We start from the raw sequence: 19090 nt of genomic DNA, 5'->3' as shown, positions 1-19090 counted from the left end.
AGAAGGAATCACCTGATCAGAACCAAGACGGGTTCTGGACCCAGCAGGCCTCCAGAGCCAGCCAGGACCCGGTTCGGTCATCAGCAGCTCATCACCACTCAGCCTCTGGACCCTCCGAACCGCCCGCCAGGGATTACGGGTCACCGGAACCGGCTATATTTGTCTCGCGCTCGGAGGAAAACAGGAAGTGGTTTATTTTTTATTTGTAGTTTTCTTGAAAACCTGAAACTACAAGAACAAAGATCAAAAAGCTGCTCAGTAAAAGAATCGGACTGGTTCCGGACGGACCTGCTGAACGCTCTCTGGTCCAAACAGAACCAGAACCTAGAATTGGGTTTTTCCTGTATGGAGTTCGGCGAGCCGCGCGACCAGGCGCCCACGTCACGCTCCGTCCAGCTGTTGCACCTGCGCGAATCGTTACCTTTAAGATGCTCGAGGGATAAAGCCTCGAACCGGACTCCATTACAGCCCGGAGTTCGGCCAGCCCGTCCGGACCGGCCGGCCCGTCTCTGTTCCTGACCGACCGCTGCGGAGAGGTTCCGTTCGGCGCTGAGGACGGATTAGCGGCTGGAGCTGCTTTCTGTCGGAGGAGGAGACCCACGGCACGAGACGGGGTCCGCGCGGAGGGAGCACGAGCCCAACCCTTTCCCTTTAAAGCGCCGACAGGGGGGAGAAGAGGAGATCAAAGAGGAGGGAGGAGGGAGCGGGAAAAACCGAAACTCCTCCAGACGCCGAGGCGGAGCCACGGACCGGGCCGGGCCGGGGCGCCGCTGAGCGGCGGAGGCGCAGCAGGAAACACCGAGGCTTGGCTCCTGCAGCGGAGGCCTTCCTGGAAGATCCGAATAAAACTGCAGAACAGAACCGAGCCGGTCCAACTGCCCGGTGCCTCCAGGCTGCAGCTGTTTGTATTAAAATGCACCAACCATCACTGGGCCTTAGCACACCGCAGAACCGAGCCCTGCTGGACTCTCTGAGCTGTCAGTGAGCAGGAGCCACCAGGCCCCATAATCGGAACCAGAACATTTGGCCCTGGGTTCCGGGCCCCCCTCCTCCTCCCTCCCCTCTCTGCAGGCCCTCAGCATGGACACTTCCTGGAGCAACTTCCTCTTCCAGGTAGGTGTTGATCCGGGTGCAGGGGGTCAGGGGTCACAGAGGGGTCAGGGGGATCTGCAGGGGATCTTCAGAGGTCCACCAGGTCCTGTGATGAACCCGGTCCTGTTCGGACCTCCAAAGTTCAGCTGTCCAGGCATCAGAACTATCAGAACCATCATCCAGAGTCTAACAGGGTGACAGGAAGTTGCACTTTCCCCGACCCAGTTCTGGTCCATTTTTACAGAATCCCAGTTTCACTTTGAGGTTTTTCCCCCAGAACATTCAGCTCAGAGTGGTGATGGTTCTGACCGGGTAGAACATCCAGAACCTTCTGGGTTTAGACATTTTATCTGTCCAGTCTTTCTGACTGCTGGAGGACTTCCTGGTTTCTGTCAAATCAGAGAGGAGGAAGACGCCTCTGAGTCTGGAGAAACTGGACCTGGAACCAGAACCAGAACCATGGAAACCCAGCAGGATGTTCTGAGGCTGCCGAGTCAGAAATAACTGATTGAAAAGGAGAGAATCACCATAGCAACCAGTTACTACTAAAGGGCTACTGGGGGGCGGGGCTAACTTTGAGACTAAACGCCTACTCTTCAAAATAAGAGTCTGACTCCATCTGAATAGATCATGTGACCTCTGGAGCGACCTGATTGGTTAACCTGATGCAGAGGATTCTGGGAAGCAGAGCTGCAGATTAATCCAGATGTTCTTACAGCCGACCCAGACCCAACCCGAGGCGCCGCTTCAGGCCGAGCTGCTGCCGGACCTGACCGGGTCGGCCCAGAGTCCCCCGGCAGAACACATCGCGACGCCCCCGTCCACCGTTGACACGGCCGCCCTGAGCGAGGAGCCGCTGCCAGGTGAGCAGAAACAGAATCTGGACCGGACCTTCCTGCGGGACTGGTTCTGGAGCTCAGAACCTGACCCGTGTCTGTGTAACCGTGGTGCCTGTCAGTCAAGCCGCTGCCCAAGCCGACCAGGCCGGCCCACATCTGCTCCACCTGCAACAAGGAGTTCAAGAACAGCTACAACCTGCGGCGCCACCAGTCCGTCCACACGGGCGTCAAGATGAAGGACCGCGCGGCGCGGGACAAGGAGGACGGCGCCAAGACGGGCCGGCTGGAGAAGACCGCCATCCCTCTGTCCCTGCTCCAGCTCACCCTGCCGGCCCAGCCGCTGCCCCCGGCCGGCGCCCCGGACGCCCTCGCCCCGCTCGCCGGCCAGGACGCCCAGCCGCTCTCCGTCTCCATTGCCCCGGCAACCGTCACCATGGCCGCGCCCCCTCAGCCCATCCAGGCGGCCATTGTTGTGGTGGGCTCCATGGAGCAGGTGTGTCAGCTGGTTCCGAAGGTCTGAATGCCGGTTCTGAATTTCCTTATCACATGGGCTTCCTTTGTTCCGTCCGCACAGAATCCCAGTCCCAGCCCGGTTCCCAACCAGGTGAGGAAGAACCATGCCTGTGAGGCGTGCGGGAAGGCCTTCCGGGACGTGTACCACCTGAACCGGCACCGGCTGTCCCACTCGGACGAGAAGCCGTACTCCTGCCCCGTCTGCCAGCAGCGCTTCAAGAGGAAGGACCGCATGAGCTACCACGTCCGCTCGCACCAGGGCGGTGTGGAGAAGCCCTACATCTGTCCGCACTGCTCCAAGGCCTTCTCCAGGTAGGACCGCCTCTCCAGAACCAGAACCCAACCCTCCTGCCGTTCATCACTTCCCCGTCTGTCTGTCGCAGACCGGATCACCTCAACAGCCACGTCCGACAGGTCCACTCCACCGAGAGGCCCTTCAAATGCACGGTGGGTTCAGCTGAGGCGGTCTAGAACCCGACTAACCTGACAACCGGTACCGTCATGACAACCGGTACCGTCATGACAACCGGTACCGTCATGACAACCGGTACCAGCCACCATCTCTAACGTGTTTCCTGCAGACGTGTACGTCAGCGTTTGCCACGCGGGACCGCCTCCGTGCGCACCTGATCCGCCACGAGGAGAAGGTGCCGTGCCACATCTGCGGGAAGCTGCTGTCGGCGGCGTACATCACTGACCACATGAGGGTCCACAACCAGTCGCAGCACCACACCTGCCACCTCTGCAACCGCAGTAAGACGCAGCCTCACCTGCACGCTCATGCATGCATCCCTCGGTAACCAGGCGTGTATCAGTCCGCTGCGGAAAGTAGACCCACCTGGACCTTTTGTGCCTGGTTCTGGCTTCGGGACAGCTCCAGATCCCCGTCTTTTCAGGATTGGTTGAAAGCTGTGCAGAGTTCTGAAGATCCGGTTTTGTTGCAGGTTTCACCACCCTCACCTACCTGCGGGTCCACGCTCAGAAGCACCACGGCCAGGAGTGGAAGGAGAGCGGCGGGGCGCGGGGGGCCTTCGGCGGGGCCGGCGCCGGCGGCGTGCTGCTCTGCCAGCTCTGTGGGGTCCAGTGTAAGACGGCCACGCAGCTGCAGGGTCACATGGGCACCCACGCCCCGCAGGGCGACCCGGCCCCCAACCGGACCAGCGCCGAGCCCGTCGGCACCACCAGCGCCACCGTCACCGTGGCCAGCCCGCTGCCGGTGGGGCTGCTGGTCACCGACTGCTCCGGCATCGGCCCCCCGCCCCACAGTTAGCGCGGTGGGGGCGGAGGGGGCGGGGCCAGCAGTGCTGCCAGGTGAGGTCAGGTGAGGTCAGGGGAGGTCATGAGGGGTCATGAGGTTTTGGGTCGGGTCAACCTTCTGGTTCTCTTGTGTCGGTTTCAGAGACATTGTTTCCAGGTGAGTTGCACACGCTCAGTCCAACTACGCAGGACAAAGGGTTCTGGTTCTGCTGCAGACGAACCGTTTGGGTTCTGGTTCCGGTTCTGCTGCAGAGGAACCGTTTGGGTTCTGGTTCTGCTGCAGAGGAACCGTTTGGGTTCCGGTTCTGCTGCAGAGGAACCGTTTGGGTTCCGGTTCTGCTGCAGAGGAACCGTTTGGGTTCCGGTTCTGCTGCAGAGGAACCGAACCGTTTGGGTTCCGGTTCTGCTGCAGAGGAACCGAACCGTTTGGGTTCCGGTTCTGCTGCAGAGGAACCGAACCGTTTGGGTTCCGGTTCTGCTGCAGAGGAACCGAACCGTTTGGGTTCCGGTTCTGCTGCAGAGGAACCGTTTGGGTTCCGGTTCTGCTGCAGAGGAACCGTTTGGGTTCTGGTTCCGGTTCTGCTGCAGAGGAACCGTTTGGGTTCTGGTTCCGGTTCTGCTGCAGAGGAACCGTTTGGGTTCCGGTTCTGCTGCAGAGGAACCGTTTGGGTTCCGGTTCTGCTGCAGACGAACCGTTTGGGTTCCGGTTCTGCTGCAGACGAACCGTTTGGGTTCCGGTTCTGCTGCAGACGAACCGTTTGGGTTCCGGTTCTGCTGCAGACGAACCGTTTGGGTTCCGGTTCTGCTGCAGAGGAACCGTTTGGGTTCCGGTTCTGCTGCAGAGGAACCGTTTGGGTTCCGGTTCCGGTTCTGCTGCAGAGGAACCGTTTGGGTTCCGGTTCTGCTGCAGAGGAACCGTTTGGGTTCCGGTTCTGCTGCAGAGGAACCGTTTGGGTTCCGGTTCTGCTGCAGAGGAACCGTTTGGGTTCCGGTTCTGCTGCAGATGAACCGTTTGGGTTCCGGTTCTGCTGCAGAGGAACCGTTTGGGTTCTGGTTCTGCTGCAGACGAACCGTTTGGGTTCCGGTTCTCCAACTTCATCAGCAAAGTTAATGAAAAGCTTCAACAGTTAAATAACTTCCTAACGATAACCAGCCGCTTTGACTCCTTCCAGTCTGGTTTCCATGGTTACCACAGCACGGAGACGGCCTAGTCAAAGTGTTCATTGATATCCATATAAATACGGACCGTGGGAGAACCACAGTGCTGGTTCTGGTTCTGTTGGACCTCAGTGTTGATCATGTCACTGAATCGACTGGAGAGTCGGGTCGGACTCTCCGGTCCAGAACTCGGCTGGTTTGAATCCGACATAAAGAACTGAGATTACTTTGTTTCAGTCGGACCTTCTCATCAGAGGTCAAAGGTCACATGTGGGGAACCCCAAGGTTCAATCCTAGGACTCCTATTCAATATCTATCTGCTCCCACTGGCTCCGGTTATAAGATCAGCTACCATATCTATGATACACAGCTCTATGTTATGATGTCACCAGGTGACCTTTGACCCCTTCCAATCACTGAATAGAGTTATAGATCCAGAGTTATAGATCCAGAGTTATAGATCCAGAGTTATAGATCCAGAGTTACAGATCCAGAGTTACAGATCTAGAGTTATAGATCTAGTTACAGATCTAGAATTATAGATCTAGAGTTATAGATCTAGTTATAGATCCAGAGTTATAGATCCAGAGTTACAGATCCAGAGTTACAGATCTAGAGTTATAGATCTAGTTACAGATCTAGAATTATAGATCTAGAGTTATAGATCTAGTTATAAATCTAGTTACAGATCCAGAGTTATAGATCCAGAGTTACAGATCCAGAGTTATAGATCTAGAGTTATAGATCTAGTTATAGATCCAGAGTTATAGATCCAGAGTTACAGATCCAGAGTTACAGATCTAGATTTATAGATCTAGTTACAGATCTAGAATTATAGATCTAGAGTTATAGATCTAGTTATAAATCTAGTTACAGATCCAGATTTATAGATCTAGAGTTATAGATCTAGAGTTATAGATCTAGAGTTATAGATCCAGAGTTATAGATCCAGAGTTATAGATCCAGAGTTATAGATCTAGTTATAGATCTAGAGTTATAGATCTAGTTACAGATCTAGAGTTATAGATCTAGAGTTATAGATCCAGAGTTATAGATCCAGAGTTATAGATCCAGTTATAGATCTAGAGTTATAAATCTAGTTACAGATCCAGAGTTATAGATCTAGAGTTATAGATCTAGAGTTATAGATCCAGAGTTATAGATCCAGAGTTATAGATCTAGTTATAGATCCAGAGTTATAGATCTAGAGTTATAGATCTAGTTACAGATCTAGTTATAGATCCAGAGTTATAGATCCAGAGTTATAGATCCAGAGTTGTAGATCCAGAGTTATAGATCCAGAGTTGTAGATCTAGAGTTGTAGATCTAGAGTTGTAGATCTAGAGTTATAGATCTAGAGTTATAGATCCAGAGTTATAGATCCAGAGTTATAGATCCAGAGTTATAGATCTAGTTATAGATCTAGTTACAGATCTAGAGTTATAGATCCAGAGTTATAGATCCAGAGTTGTAGATCCAGAGTTATAGATCCAGAGTTATAGATCCAGAGTTGTAGATCTAGAGTTATAAATCTAGTTACAGATCCAGAGTTATAGATCTAGAGTTATAGATCTAGAGTTATAGATCTAGAGTTATAGATCCAGAGTTGTAGATCTAGAGTTGTAGATCTAGAGTTGTAGATCTAGAGTTATAAATCTAGTTACAGATCCAGAGTTATAGATCTAGAGTTATAAATCTAGTTACAGATCCAGAGTTATAGATCTAGAGTTATAAATCTAGTTACAGATCCAGAGTTATAGATCTAGAGTTATAAATCTAGTTACAGATCCAGAGTTATAGATCTAGAGTTATAAATCTAGTTACAGATCCAGAGTTATAGATCTAGAGTTATAGATCTAGAGTTATAGATCTAGAGTTATAGATCCAGAGTTATAGATCCAGAGTTATAGATCCAGAGTTGTAGATCCAGAGTTGTAGATCCAGAGTTGTAGATCCAGAGTTGTAGATCCAGAGTTGTAGATCCAGAGTTATAGATCTAGTTATAGATCTAGTTACAGATCCAGAGTTGTAGATCTAGTTATAGATCTAGTTACAGATCCAGAGTTATAGATCTAGTTATAGATCTAGTTACAGATCCAGAGTTATAGATCTAGAGTTATAGATCTAGAGTTATAAATCTAGTTACAGATCCAGAGTTATAGATCCAGAGTTATAGATCCAGAGTTATAGATCTAGAGTTATAGATCTAGAGTTATAAATCTAGTTACAGATCCAGAGTTATAGATCTAGAGTTATAGATCTAGAGTTATAAATCTAGTTACAGATCCAGAGTTATAGATCCAGAGTTATAGATCCAGAGTTATAGATCCAGAGTTATAGATCCAGAGTTATAGATAACTCTTACTGCTGATTCTGTTTCTGATGTGAATCTGTTTGAAACGCCTTGATGCTGCCGACCTGCTGCACTGATTGATTGATTGATTGATTGATTGATTGATTGATTGATTGATTGATTGATTGATTGATTGATTGATTGATTGATTCTGTCCCATCAGAACCACCATCAGGACCCCACATGGCTCCGTGTTCCTGACCGGTTCCTGTTTTTCCGGGCCTGGACCAGTAGAACCTTTCTGCTTCTCACCCGCCTCTGAGACTCACAGACTGAACCCGGATCAGAACCTGGTCCAGGTGCAGAACCTCTGTTAGCTAAGGAAGTGTATTTTTATTCTCATCTCCATGGTAACCAGTCAGCTCCCATCTCCAGAACCTCTGCTGGTTCTGCTGTTTTAACCCATTTATGCTCCATCTATCAGTGTTTGGTTCTGATGAAATGGACCGGACTTCTACTCAGAACTCCCAGTTTGCCTTTGTTGGAGCAGGAGAAGTTCAGGAGCGAGGTTCTGCCGGGCCGGGCCGGGCCTCCGAACCCCTGGTTTGGTGTAAATTCTCCAGAAGTGGACGCGAGGCGACCTTTGACCTTCAGTGACTTTCCGCCATGTTGTGTGGTGACTCTTCTTCTGTGGTCGTGTTCCTTGATTCATTGATTGATTGTAACTGATTATTTATTGTCACTGGATGAACCTGCAGTCGGTGCAACGCTGAACGCAGTGGCGCAACTACACATTGTTCAGGTGGATGCAAAAACATAGATCGGCGCCCCCCCCCCCGACCGAGGGACGGAACGTCAGGGTGAAGTAGCGACGCTCACTCAGCGCACCCCCCCCCCCCCCGAGGCGACGATACGTGAAGGGTAAAACTCGCTACATTTACCTCGTCATGTGCGCGAGGTGAAGGAGCGTAAGGCGCATTAGTGTACGGGAAAACATCATCGGCGTGCCGCCCCCTCCAGACGGGGTTTTGGCGCCCCCTCTGGTGCTGCGCCCCTATGCGTTGCATACCCTGCATACCCACTTTTTGCGCCACTGGCTGAACGGACAGAACCAGCCGGATCCACACCGTCTGTTTAACCCGCTGCGTGATTGGACTGGACCACTGCAGGCGGCTGGATCAGAACCAGAACAGAAAATGTTCGGTTTAGTTTGATGGAAGCTTCTAACTGCAGAGCTGCTGCTGGTTTGAATGAGATTATAAAACTATTGGAGACCAAAAGATTTTTAGATTTAGTCTATTTAATGTCAGACTAATATGTAAAGATAAATAGTTTTATATTTGGCAATAAAATGAAAACTCAAGAGAAAATATAAAACTAGTTATTGAGTTAAAAATCTTTTCATGTCGATTTATAAATCTCACAACAAAACGTAAAACTTCCTGTAATTAAATATCAACAAAACTTTTATTTGACTCAATAAATAAGAAGAAATCTGTCAGATTTTCTTCAAATGAGATTAAAACTCTGGGTTCTGATTTTTAATTTATCAGCTCTGGCAGTTAAACGCTTCTATGAACAACATCTTTATTTGTGAGGTTTTATTACTTTTTGCCAATAAAGGTTTGTTTACATGTGTTAAAGGAAAATACTGAGGGATTAGGAGCATTTATTTTGAAAAGGTAACTTTAATGGATTACTGACTACTCTACATTTTAGTTACTGTGAAAATTACTTTGATCTTTGCCTGAATTTAATTGCAAGTTATTTTAAATCAACAATGTGTCTCCACTTAAACTGAAGGGAAGATTGTTTAATGGTTACGACGGACCAAGAAGGGTTTTAAAGGCCCCTCGCTGCCCAGGCGTTCAGGTTCTGCGTTACGGCCCTGTGATTGTTGTCAGAGCTCCATTGATATCCTTCTGCAGATTCGTCACATTAATATTGATCATTATAATGGCGTTTAGCGGCGCAGCTTTAAGTTCACGTCCCTTCGTGGCTGTTTTCACGTTGGTCTCGATGCAACGCGAAGCTCGACGTCATTCACCGTGTAACCGGTGTAAACTAGTGTTCGTTACTAATGTAACCTGGTTTTATACAGTCGGTTAACCTCGTTGTGTTCAGTTGAAGAAGGGAATCAAACCACCGGAGCTGCTGGTTGATCTTTAATGCAGGTTGCTGGCAGAGATCTGCACAAATAGAAATAAAAACCTCTTCATTCACAGGGATCCCCGCTTCTCAGGCAGCCTAGCGCCAACTGAGGGTACTGCAGTACTGACGTCACAGGACTCTCTTAAAGTGACAGTACAGGTACGAGTTTTCCAAAATAAATAATACAATTCTTAAAATATAACCAACAAAAAAATGTTAATCATGATTTGGTGAAATTTCAAACATTATAAAAATTAAAAATAAAAGCACATTTTCTAAACTTGTTAACTTCAAATGAACAACTAAAACGGCCTGAATGAGAAATTCTGGGATTTATTGAGTCTCTGCTTGTTTCCAGGCCCAAATGAGAAACTTCACGTTCAAAACGAGCCCAAAAAGCGCAACTCATTCAATTCCAAGCGAGTTTAGAAACAACAAAAGCCCAAAGCCGTTTATAATAATCGGACTTGGCAACAGAAACTCAAAATGATTCATGTTTTTCCAGCAACGAGATCCGCGTCTCCTTCTGCCTCCATTGTTTACGTTTCTGTCGCGTAGAAACGGCGAAATGACTTCAAATTACAAGACAACATGGTAACTAGTAGTGATTTGAAGTAACTGTGGTCTGACTACTGGATTTGGAATAGCAACGGTAACCCTAACCCTTATTGAAGAAAGTGGTCCGACGTCAGTAACGCGTTACTTTGTAACTGACGAAATGACCCGGTTCTGACCCACAGAACCCAAACAGACCTCGAGTCATTTATTCGTCTTATGACTTCCAGAATGCTGCCAGACCGAAGCAGTTCGGTATGAACCGGTACAGAGGTGAACAGAACCAGAAACCGGTCCATTTGTTGTTAAAAGGCTCGTCCTCCGTCGCCCCTCCCGCCCCTGTTGTTTACAGCGCAGATGAAGCGCCGCCCCTCCCCCACCGGCTCCGCCTCCTCTTCCTCCTAGCGGCTAACCAGCTAGCTGTAGCTGAAGCTGGGAAACATCCCGATCTCCGGCTGGTTAACGTGGGACCCTGCGCACTGCGCCTCAGCTGGACGACCCTTCCTCCTGGGAGAACCTCAGTCTTCTCCATGGCTCACTAGGAGCCGCCATGATGGACAGTTAGCAGCGGGGTTAGCCGCAGTTTAGCTCCGGGAGAACCGGAGCCTCTAGCGCCGCTTTTAGCCCCCAAAGGTCGGATTAGCTGCCATGACATCAACCGCTCTCAGCCGCCAGGTCTGTGATTTTATTCACGGTTCTATTCCGCTTAAAACGAAGTAGGTCACCGCGGATGGTTATGTGGGTCACAGCCGTGGATGGGTTAACTAGTCCCCCCCGAACAGCTGGTTAGCTCTGCAGCTAACCAGCATTTGAAGGGAAAAACAGCTCGCAATGAGATTTTTCCAGATAAATCCGCTTCCTGGCGGATGGACACAGACACTGCATGGTTCAGTTGACTTATCTGTTCTGTGTTTCGGAACCAACTACTTTAACCGAGCTAACCAGCAGATTAGACCGAACAAAGGTGACTGAACCCTCTGGTTACTGAGCTGGATCAGGAGCTAAATCCGTCCTGCTGACAGCCGGAGCTGAAGTTGGTGTCTGATTGAGTCTGGGTCTCGCTGCCGAGATTCTGGATCAGATTCTGTAGGTTCTGGACCAATAGTGGTTCTGGATCAAAATCTTACGGTTCTGGATCAGAATCCAGTGGTTCAGGGCCGGTACTGTTTGGTTCGGGACTGTTACTGGGACGGTTCTGGTCGTTGATATTGGGTCAGATCGAGGTTGACGGTTCAGATTCTTGGATCGGCTGCTCAGGTCTGGACTCGGACCCTGCGCTGATTCCAGAGTGTTTCTATGATCCAGACCCGCTCAGACGAGCGCAGAGTGATGGATATGAAACATTAACGCTGATTTCAGTTCATTAAATCACCAAAACTGATGGCCGATAACCAATATTATCAAAATTACAATGGAAATCCAGGTCCAAAAGGACCGGATGCTCCTCTTCTTTGAGCTCTACAGAACCAGACAGAGGTTCTGATGAATGACCCGGTCCGGTTCTGGACCCGTAAAAACGTATTATTTATTTGAAATTTTGTGGGTTTTATTTTGAAAAGTTTTATTTAAATAAAGCTCGACTTCCAGAAAAGGTTCTGCAGGTCTTGGTTCTGAAGCGGTCCAAATCTGACTCCCAATTTTTGTGTCTTCCAGAACCCGGTCCGACCATGTTGAGCGCGCGGTTCTGAGCCTGAGCGGGACCAGCAGCAGCAGCAGCCCGGTACCGGTACCGCTCCCACTGCCTGGACTGATAGCGGGTTGGGTAGGGATGGCGTTCCATGGCGCCGGCCGCCAGACTGTCTGCGGCGACCTGTTCCCGGGTTCGGACCTGGGCCACAAGTTCTTCTGCGTGGGCTCGTCCTGCGGCGGGCCGTCAGCCGGCCTTGGCGCTGCGCCGGGCCTGACTGGGCCCAGCGCCCCGGCCGGAACCCCGCGCCACCCGACCGCGCTAGGCGGCGGCGCCGGCGGCGGGGCAGCGGTACCGCAGCCCTACAGCAACCCAGCCAGCGAGGTACCGAGCCCGGCCGAGATGGAACCGGACCGGCCCATCGGATACGGAGCCTTCGGGGTCGTCTGGTAAGAACCGGGTCTGGTTCTGATCCGGGCAGAACCTGGTTGTAGTATAACAGGAAGCTGTCCACTCCCCCTGACCTTTGACTCCAGGTCGGTGACGGACCCCCGTGACGGCCGGAAGGTGGCGCTGAAGAAGATGCCGAACGTCTTCCAGAACCTGGTGTCGTGTAAGCGGGTCTTCAGGGAGCTGCGGATGCTCTGCTTCTTCAAACACGACAACGTACGGCCGCTTCTGAGAGCGCTCAGACCGCCGCTCCCTGAGGTTCTGACTCCGGTTCTGTTCTGGTTCTGTAGGTTCTGTCGGCTCTGGACATCCTGCAGCCTCCGCAGATCGACTGCTTCGAGGAGATGTATCCTTCAGGCGGTTCTGACCCACTTTAGTCCTCTCTGATGGGGTTGGGTTAGCGTCCTTAACGTCCCGGCAGCTACGTCATCACAGAGCTGATGCAGAGTGACCTTCACAAGGTCATCGTGTCGCCGCAGCCGCTGACCACCGACCACATCAAGGTCTTCCTCTACCAGATCCTCCGAGGTCAGTCCAGAACCGGGCAGGTTCCACCAACACCTACAGAACCTGTCCAGAATCTGATTGGTTCAAGGAACACATCCCTTCAGAACATGGAACCGGTTCTGGACCGGTTCTGGATGTGTTCCTGGACTCAGGTTCAGGTGTTATTTCTGCTTCACTCGGGTCTAATGGCTCTTCCTCCTCTGCAGGTCTGAAGTATCTCCACTCTGCTGGGATCCTCCACCGAGACATCAAGCCTGGGAACCTGCTGGTCAACAGCAACTGCCTGCTCAAGGTCAGCCGCTCACCTGGAGGGGCGGAGCTTAAATACAGAGGAGGCGGGGCTTAAATACAGAGGAGGCGGAGCTTAAATACAGAGGAGGCGGAGCTTAAATACAGAGGAGGCGGGGTTTAAATACAGAGGAGGCGGAGCTTAAATACAGAGGAGGCGGAGCTTAAATACAGAGGAGGCGGAGCTTAAATATAGAGGAGGCGGGGCTTACATACAGAGGAGGCGGGGCTTACATACAGAGGAGGCGGGGCTTAAATACAGAGGAGGCGGGGCTTAAATACAGAGGAAGTGAGCTTTATCTAGGACACTAAACCCTTGTTTCTGCTCAGATCTGTGACTTCGGCTTGGCCCGTGTGGAAGAACCCGACCCGTCGCGTCACATGACCCAGGAGGTGGTGACCCAGTACTACCGGGCCCCGGAGGTTCTGATGGGCTGCCGGCACTACGGGTCGGCCATCGACGTCTGGTCGGTCGGCTGCATCTTTGCCGAGCTGCTGGGTCGCCGCATCCTGTTCCAGGCACAGAGCCCAATCCAGCAGGTGAGTCGGATCTGCACGGCTGGTACCGGAACCGCCACTGGTACCGGAGGAACGAGAGGTAACGACGGCAGAGGTTCTGGAGGTTCTGGGTCAGGGGCGCGGGTATTGGGGGGAAAAGTGATGACAATTCTAAGGGCCCTGACCAGCAGGGGGCCTCCACAGTTTAATTATTTAGTTTTTGGTCATAGAAATAAAAATATCGGGTCCCTGTCAATTATAAAATTAATCATATTGTATTTTCAAAGATTGTGTTTAGCAGTAAAAAGTTAATGTTCCCAGACCAGAAACACAGATCCATATCTGCCCTGAACCCCCCTGTCTGGGTCAAATGGTTCGTTCCTGCTGGGAGCTTCAGACGCTGTTAGCAGCAGACAGTGGAAACACGAACGACTGGCTGTTACTAAGCTGCTAAGAAAAGCTATAAAATCAGGTTTTCAAACAAAAAGAGAAGGAGAGAAAAAGACGAGTGTTAATTTATAACCGTTTTTCTCCTAGAGAGGTGAGTAGACTGTGTGACTATCAACCATTTAGCATAGTTAGCTTAGCTACAAACTACTGTTTGCCTCCTTTTCACTAACATTTAATGACTTAAGGAAAGAAATTACCAGCATATTCATATATAACTTGTACCTTTTACCACTTAACAGGTGAGTCGGTCAGCAGCAGCTCTAACCCACGTCCCTCCTGACCTGTTCTCTCCTCAGTGAAATTAAAGCTGCAGTAACTTTTATATAAATATTTTTGTTAAAACTGTCATTATGTTGTGACAGTATATGAGAGGTAATCTGTGAAAAATCTATTTCCTCAGCTTTCTCCCAGTGCTGGAAACAACCAGTCAGTGGGAGGAGAGTTTTAGTGCTGTCAATCACAATCTCATGTGGTGCTGCTCATCCCTATGCTGCAGCTAGCATAGCTTGTTGTGAATGCTCAGTTTAGTTAGCATAGCTACCAATGATGGCAGATAAACGGTTTCCTGTAATGATAAGTTGTTTCTCCCCCATTAGCACATTTAGCAGCGAGTGAATGAGGATGATTGACAGCGCTAAGACCCTCCTCCTGGTTCTGAATGAGGATGATTGACAGCGCTAAGACCCTCCTCCTGGTTCTGAATGAGGATGATTGACAGCGCTAAGACCCTCCTCCTGGTTCTGATTGGTTGTTTTGGTCAGAATTATCAGTATTGAACCAAACAAATCAAGGCAGATGCAGCTTTTAAAACTGTGACGCTTTTTATGGGTCAGATAACAGCAGCTGGTCAGGGGCCCAAGATTCCTGGTGGCCCCTGGGGATGAATGTCTGGAGGCCCCTGAGTGTCTGGGGGGCCCTGAGTGTCTGGAGGCCCCTGAGTGTCTGGGGGGCCCTGTTCTGGGTCCAGTGGTTCTGGGTTGGTGCTGATTGGAGGTTTATGATATTTTCTCAGCCTGAACCCATTTGTTGTTCTGCTGCTGGTCGATTGTTTGGAATGAATCTGGATCCAGAACCAGAACCGGTTCAGCTGATTGTTCTTCTCTGCAGTTGGACCTGATCACGGACCTGCTGGGAACACCGCCGCTGTCCGCCCTGGCGTCGGCCTGCGAAGGGGCCCGAGCCCACATCCTGAGGGGACCCCACAAGCCGGTAGGAGGTTCTGCCGGCCCGCTGCTGCTACCAGAACCGGGGGGTTCTGGTGTTGGCCGTGTTGGGGCACGTCATCACAGTCAGCTGAGCAGCGGCCAATCAGACGCCTCCGGGTTCCGGTTGGTTTTGGTCAGTAACTGGTTCTGGTTCTGGTTCTGCAGCCGTCGCTGTCGGTGCTCTACATGCTGTCGGACGGCGCTACCCACGAGGCCGTTCACCTGCTGTGCCGCATGCTGGTGTTTGACCCGGTGAGTGGTTCTGGTTCTGGTTGTGGTTCCGGGTCTGGTTCCGGGTCTCAGCCGGGTTCTGTGTGCAGGCCAAGCGGATCTCCGGCGGCGACGCGCTGTCCCACCCGTACCTGGACGAGGGCCGGCTGCGCTACCACACCTGCATGTGCCGCTGCTGCTACTCGGTGGCCGGCGGCCGCGTCTACACGCGCGACTTCGAGCCGGCGGCCGAGCGCCCGTTCAGCCACAGCTACGAGAACAGCCTGCTGTCTGTGTGGCAGGGCAAAGGTGGGTCGGAACCGGGCCGGACCCGGAACCTCCCGAGCCGGTTCTGACGCTGCCGTCTGTCCTTCCAGAACTGATCCATCGCTTCATCACGGAGCACCAGCAGGGCAAGCGGGTCCCGCTCTGCATCAACCCCCAGAGCGCCGCCTTCAAGACCTTCATCAGGTGAGGGGTCTCCATGGCAACCGCCGCCTGGGGTCAGCCGGGTGGGGGAGTCCTGGATCTGGACCCTTTGCACGTGACGTCACGCTCTTCAGGACTCCGCCATGACGGCCGTCAAAGCCGCCGATCCGCAGCTGGTCACCTCAAGTCGCTTTAAAATGTCCGCAGGGCGCCGAGCGGCCGGCTGCGCAGACGGACGAGGACTGGAGCAGACGTCCTGCAGTGTCACTTAATGACGGACAGGCAGCTTTAGACCAGGTCCGACCGTTAATGTCCGTAAACCTCATATCCAACAGGTGGGCGACTCGGTAACCATGGAAACGGTGCTCCGCCATCATGTAGCCTAGCAGGTTAGCATCTTCTGTACGTTTTTATTGCTGCTCCGGTGTGAAGGGAGACGTGACACACAGACCGTGAGAGTGAATTCAGGCGAAGTCGGACCGACTCAAGGTTCTGGTCGGTTTCTGAGCTGCTGTCCGCCTGCGAGTCCAACCAGGTCCAGATCAAACCAGCTCAACAGGAACCGGCAGAAACGCATTTCAATCGCTCTGATCATCAGGCTCCTCAGAGACGTAGTGCAAAGGGTCCAGAACCTGGTCCAGGTCCAGAACCTGGTCCTGGTCCTGGTCCAGAACCTGGTCCTGATCCAGAACCTGGTCCTGGTCCAGAACCTGGTACTGGTCCAAACCTGGTCCAGGTCCTGATCCAGAACCTGGTCCTGATCCAGAACCTGGTCCTGGTCCAGAACCTGGTACTGGTCCAAACCTGGTCCAGGTCCAGAACCTGGTCCAGGTCCTGATCCAGAACCTGGTCCTGGTCCAGAACCTGGTACTGGTCCAAACCTGGTCCAGGTCCAGAACCTGGTCCAAACCTGGTCCTGGTCCAGGTCCAGAACCTGGTCCTGGTCCAAACCTGGTCCTGGTCCTGGTCCAGAACCTGGTCCTGGTCCTGGTCCAGAACCTGGTCCTGGTCCAGGTCCAGAACCTGGTCCTGGTCCTGGTCCAGAACCTGGTCCTGGTCCAGAACCTGGTCCTAGTCCTGATCCGGGTCCTGGTCATGTGATGTCATTGCTCTACTTCCTGTTGGGTCATGTGATGTCATCGGTCCTCAGGTCCACGGCGTGGCATTCCTCCAAGGTCTCCAGGAAGGAGGAGAGATGAAGGCTCCGGATCTCCATCATCATCATCATCAGCCGGCGGGCGAGTTAGCTCTCTCTCTCTCTCTTTCTCTCTCTCTCTCTCTCTCTCTCTCTCTCTCTCTCTCTCTCTCTCTCTCTCTCTCTCTCTCCCCGACCCAAACGGACCGACCTCATGTTGATTTGTTCTGGTTCTGCCAGATCCACCTGGACATGCCCCCGGCACCGGAGCCAAGCTGCTGCTGGAGCACTGGGACGGGTCAGAACCGGGTCAGAACCCGCCCGCCTCCCTAACGCTCCTCGTGTCTCACTGTGTTGTCGTTCTGTGGCGTTGCCATGGCGACAGTAGTGCAACCTCTCCAGATGTAGCAGGTCTAACCGCGCTGGTTCTGGTCCGGTTGTGACCCGGATCGTCAAGGAATAAAACGACTGGATTAACTCAGAGACCAGAACCTTTCATCTAACCCAAGTTAACCTCGGACCGGTACCGACTGGACCCAGTTACCTCAGAGTTCTGCAGAACTTTTGGACCGGGACCAGAACTCTGGATAGTTTTGTAACGTTCCTCCAGTTTTACCTCCTCCTCCATCTGTGACCCGGTTCTGGAGCAGAACTTATCAGAGAAAATGCTGGTGACTTAGTTCTGGTTCTGATCACTCCACTGGACCGGGTCTCAGAACCCGACCCGCTGCCAGTTCCTCCAGTGACCCAACAGAACCTCCCGTCCACAGCAGGACCGTTCGGACCTCCTGGTTCTGGTTCGGTTCTATTTCAAAATAAAATCACGACCCAAAAAACCAAAATGGAGGAAATCATGAGAAAACTTCTGGTTCTCCAAACGGTACCAGAGATCCGGGCCGGGCCTGATTTAATTTGGACTGGCTGTGGTTCTGACAGGTCATCAGAACCGGGCCGATGAGATGACAGAACCAGAACCTGGGTTGCTGTTCGGACCGGTTCTGGTTTCCAGCAGAAGGACTTTGCCGACGTTCTGGGTCAGAACCGTATGAAGGGAAGGTCAGAACCGCCACACCGGGTCGGGTCCAGAGTGTCGGAACCATGGCTCCCTGGAGGAACCTGCTGCTGACTCGGTTCCGTTTGACCCGAGGGCCCGGCTGCAGCGGCGCCAGAACCTCCTGTAAATGTGCATGTGTGTTTATTCCCTGTGAGGTCCACCAGAACCGGTCCAATGGAACCGGTACCGCTTCATTCAGCCTCTCCCAGGAGGAGTTTTGTGTGATTCCTTTGGTTCCGGTTCTGGTTCTTCCCTGCAGTCTCCAGATTCTGGAGGAAAAATCTGTGACCTGGGATTACGGACTGGACCGGTTCTGGTGGACCCAGTTGGGCCTGTTTGGACCCAGAACAGAGCCGGAGGTTCTGGTTGTAATCCGGTTCCTCTGCGTTGGTCAGAACCTTTAGAACCCGTTTTCCATTCTAGAACCTTTAGAACTCGATGTTTATTATTCTGAATATGGATCCGATGTTTCTGTCTGTTTTAGCTCAAAGTTCTGTTTGGTTCTGGTTCTGTTTGGTTCTGGTTCTGTTCTGACAGATACTTGAATTTAGAGTCAAACTAGTGATGGTGAATAAAGAAATGGACACTGGACCGGACGGTTCTGCTGGTTCTGCCGTGTCGTTTGTTCACCCGGGTCGGGTCAGATCCGGGTCGGGTCAGATCCGGGTCGAGTCAGATCCAGGTCAGATCCGGGTCGGGTCAGATCCGGGTCAGATCAGATCCGGGTCAGATCCGGGTCAGATCAGATCCGGGTCAGATCCGGGTCGGGTCAGATCCGGGTCGGGTCAGATCCGGGTCGGGTTGGGTCAGATCAGATCAGATCTGGGTCAGATCCGGGTCGGGTCAGATCCGGGTCGGGTCAGATCCGGGTCAGATCAGATCCGGGTCAGATCAGATCAGATCCGGGTCAGATCCGGGTCGGGTCAGATCCGGGTCAGATCAGATCAGATCCGGGTCAGATCCGGGTCAGATCAGATCCGGGTCGGGTCAGATCCGGGTCGGGTCAGATCAGATCAGATCTGGGTCAGATCCGGGTCGGGTCAGATCCGGGTCGGGTCAGATCCGGGTCAGATCAGATCCGGGTCGGGTCAGATCCGGGTCGGGTTGGGTCAGATCAGATCCGGGTCAGATCAGATCCGGGTCAGATCAGATCCGGGTCGGGTCAGATCCGGGTCGGGTCAGATCCGGGTCAGATCAGATCCGGGTCAGGTCAGATCCGGGTCGGGTCAGATCCGGGTCGGGTCAGATCCGGGTCGGGTCAGATCAGATCAGATCCGGGTCGGGTCAGATCCGGGTCGTTTAAATGTTGAACCCTAACGACCCTGACCTCCAGTTTTACTCTAGACGTCGCCATGGAGACGACTGATGGCAGGACAGGC

The 19090-nt window shown here is 52.1% G+C and overlaps 2 protein-coding genes across 2 annotated transcripts; both read left to right on the top strand.

Annotated features, from left to right (window-relative positions):
* Window positions 1-54: 54 nt before the first annotated feature.
* maza (MYC-associated zinc finger protein a (purine-binding transcription factor)) lies at window positions 55-8801 on the top strand. The gene is made up of 8 exons (XM_081610416.1): window positions 55-1113; window positions 1811-1955; window positions 2051-2424; window positions 2506-2756; window positions 2828-2891; window positions 3026-3197; window positions 3389-3755; window positions 7376-8801. The coding sequence occupies exons 1-7, from the start codon at window positions 1081-1083 to the stop codon at window positions 3712-3714; spliced, it is 1365 nt and encodes a 454-aa protein (XP_081466542.1). The 5' UTR covers window positions 55-1080; the 3' UTR covers window positions 3715-3755; window positions 7376-8801.
* Window positions 8802-10197: 1396 nt separating this feature from the next.
* nlk1 (nemo-like kinase, type 1) lies at window positions 10198-18307 on the top strand. The gene is made up of 12 exons (XM_017306155.2): window positions 10198-10533; window positions 11512-11934; window positions 12022-12151; window positions 12226-12281; window positions 12357-12463; window positions 12649-12734; window positions 13061-13270; window positions 14786-14887; window positions 15049-15135; window positions 15204-15402; window positions 15471-15564; window positions 16673-18307. Exons 2-12 carry the CDS (start codon window positions 11627-11629, stop codon window positions 16719-16721), a joined length of 1428 nt encoding a protein of 475 aa, XP_017161644.2. The 5' UTR covers window positions 10198-10533; window positions 11512-11626; the 3' UTR covers window positions 16722-18307.
* Window positions 18308-19090: the final 783 nt, after the last annotated feature.

Source organism: Poecilia reticulata, chromosome 8 (assembly GCF_904066995.2).
Source record: "Poecilia reticulata chromosome 8, P_reticulata-male-v2, whole genome shotgun sequence".
Taxonomy (NCBI): domain Eukaryota; kingdom Metazoa; phylum Chordata; class Actinopteri; order Cyprinodontiformes; family Poeciliidae; genus Poecilia; species Poecilia reticulata.
Note: the sequence above shows the minus strand (reverse complement) of the source record. Positions and strands in the feature narration are given on the sequence as shown.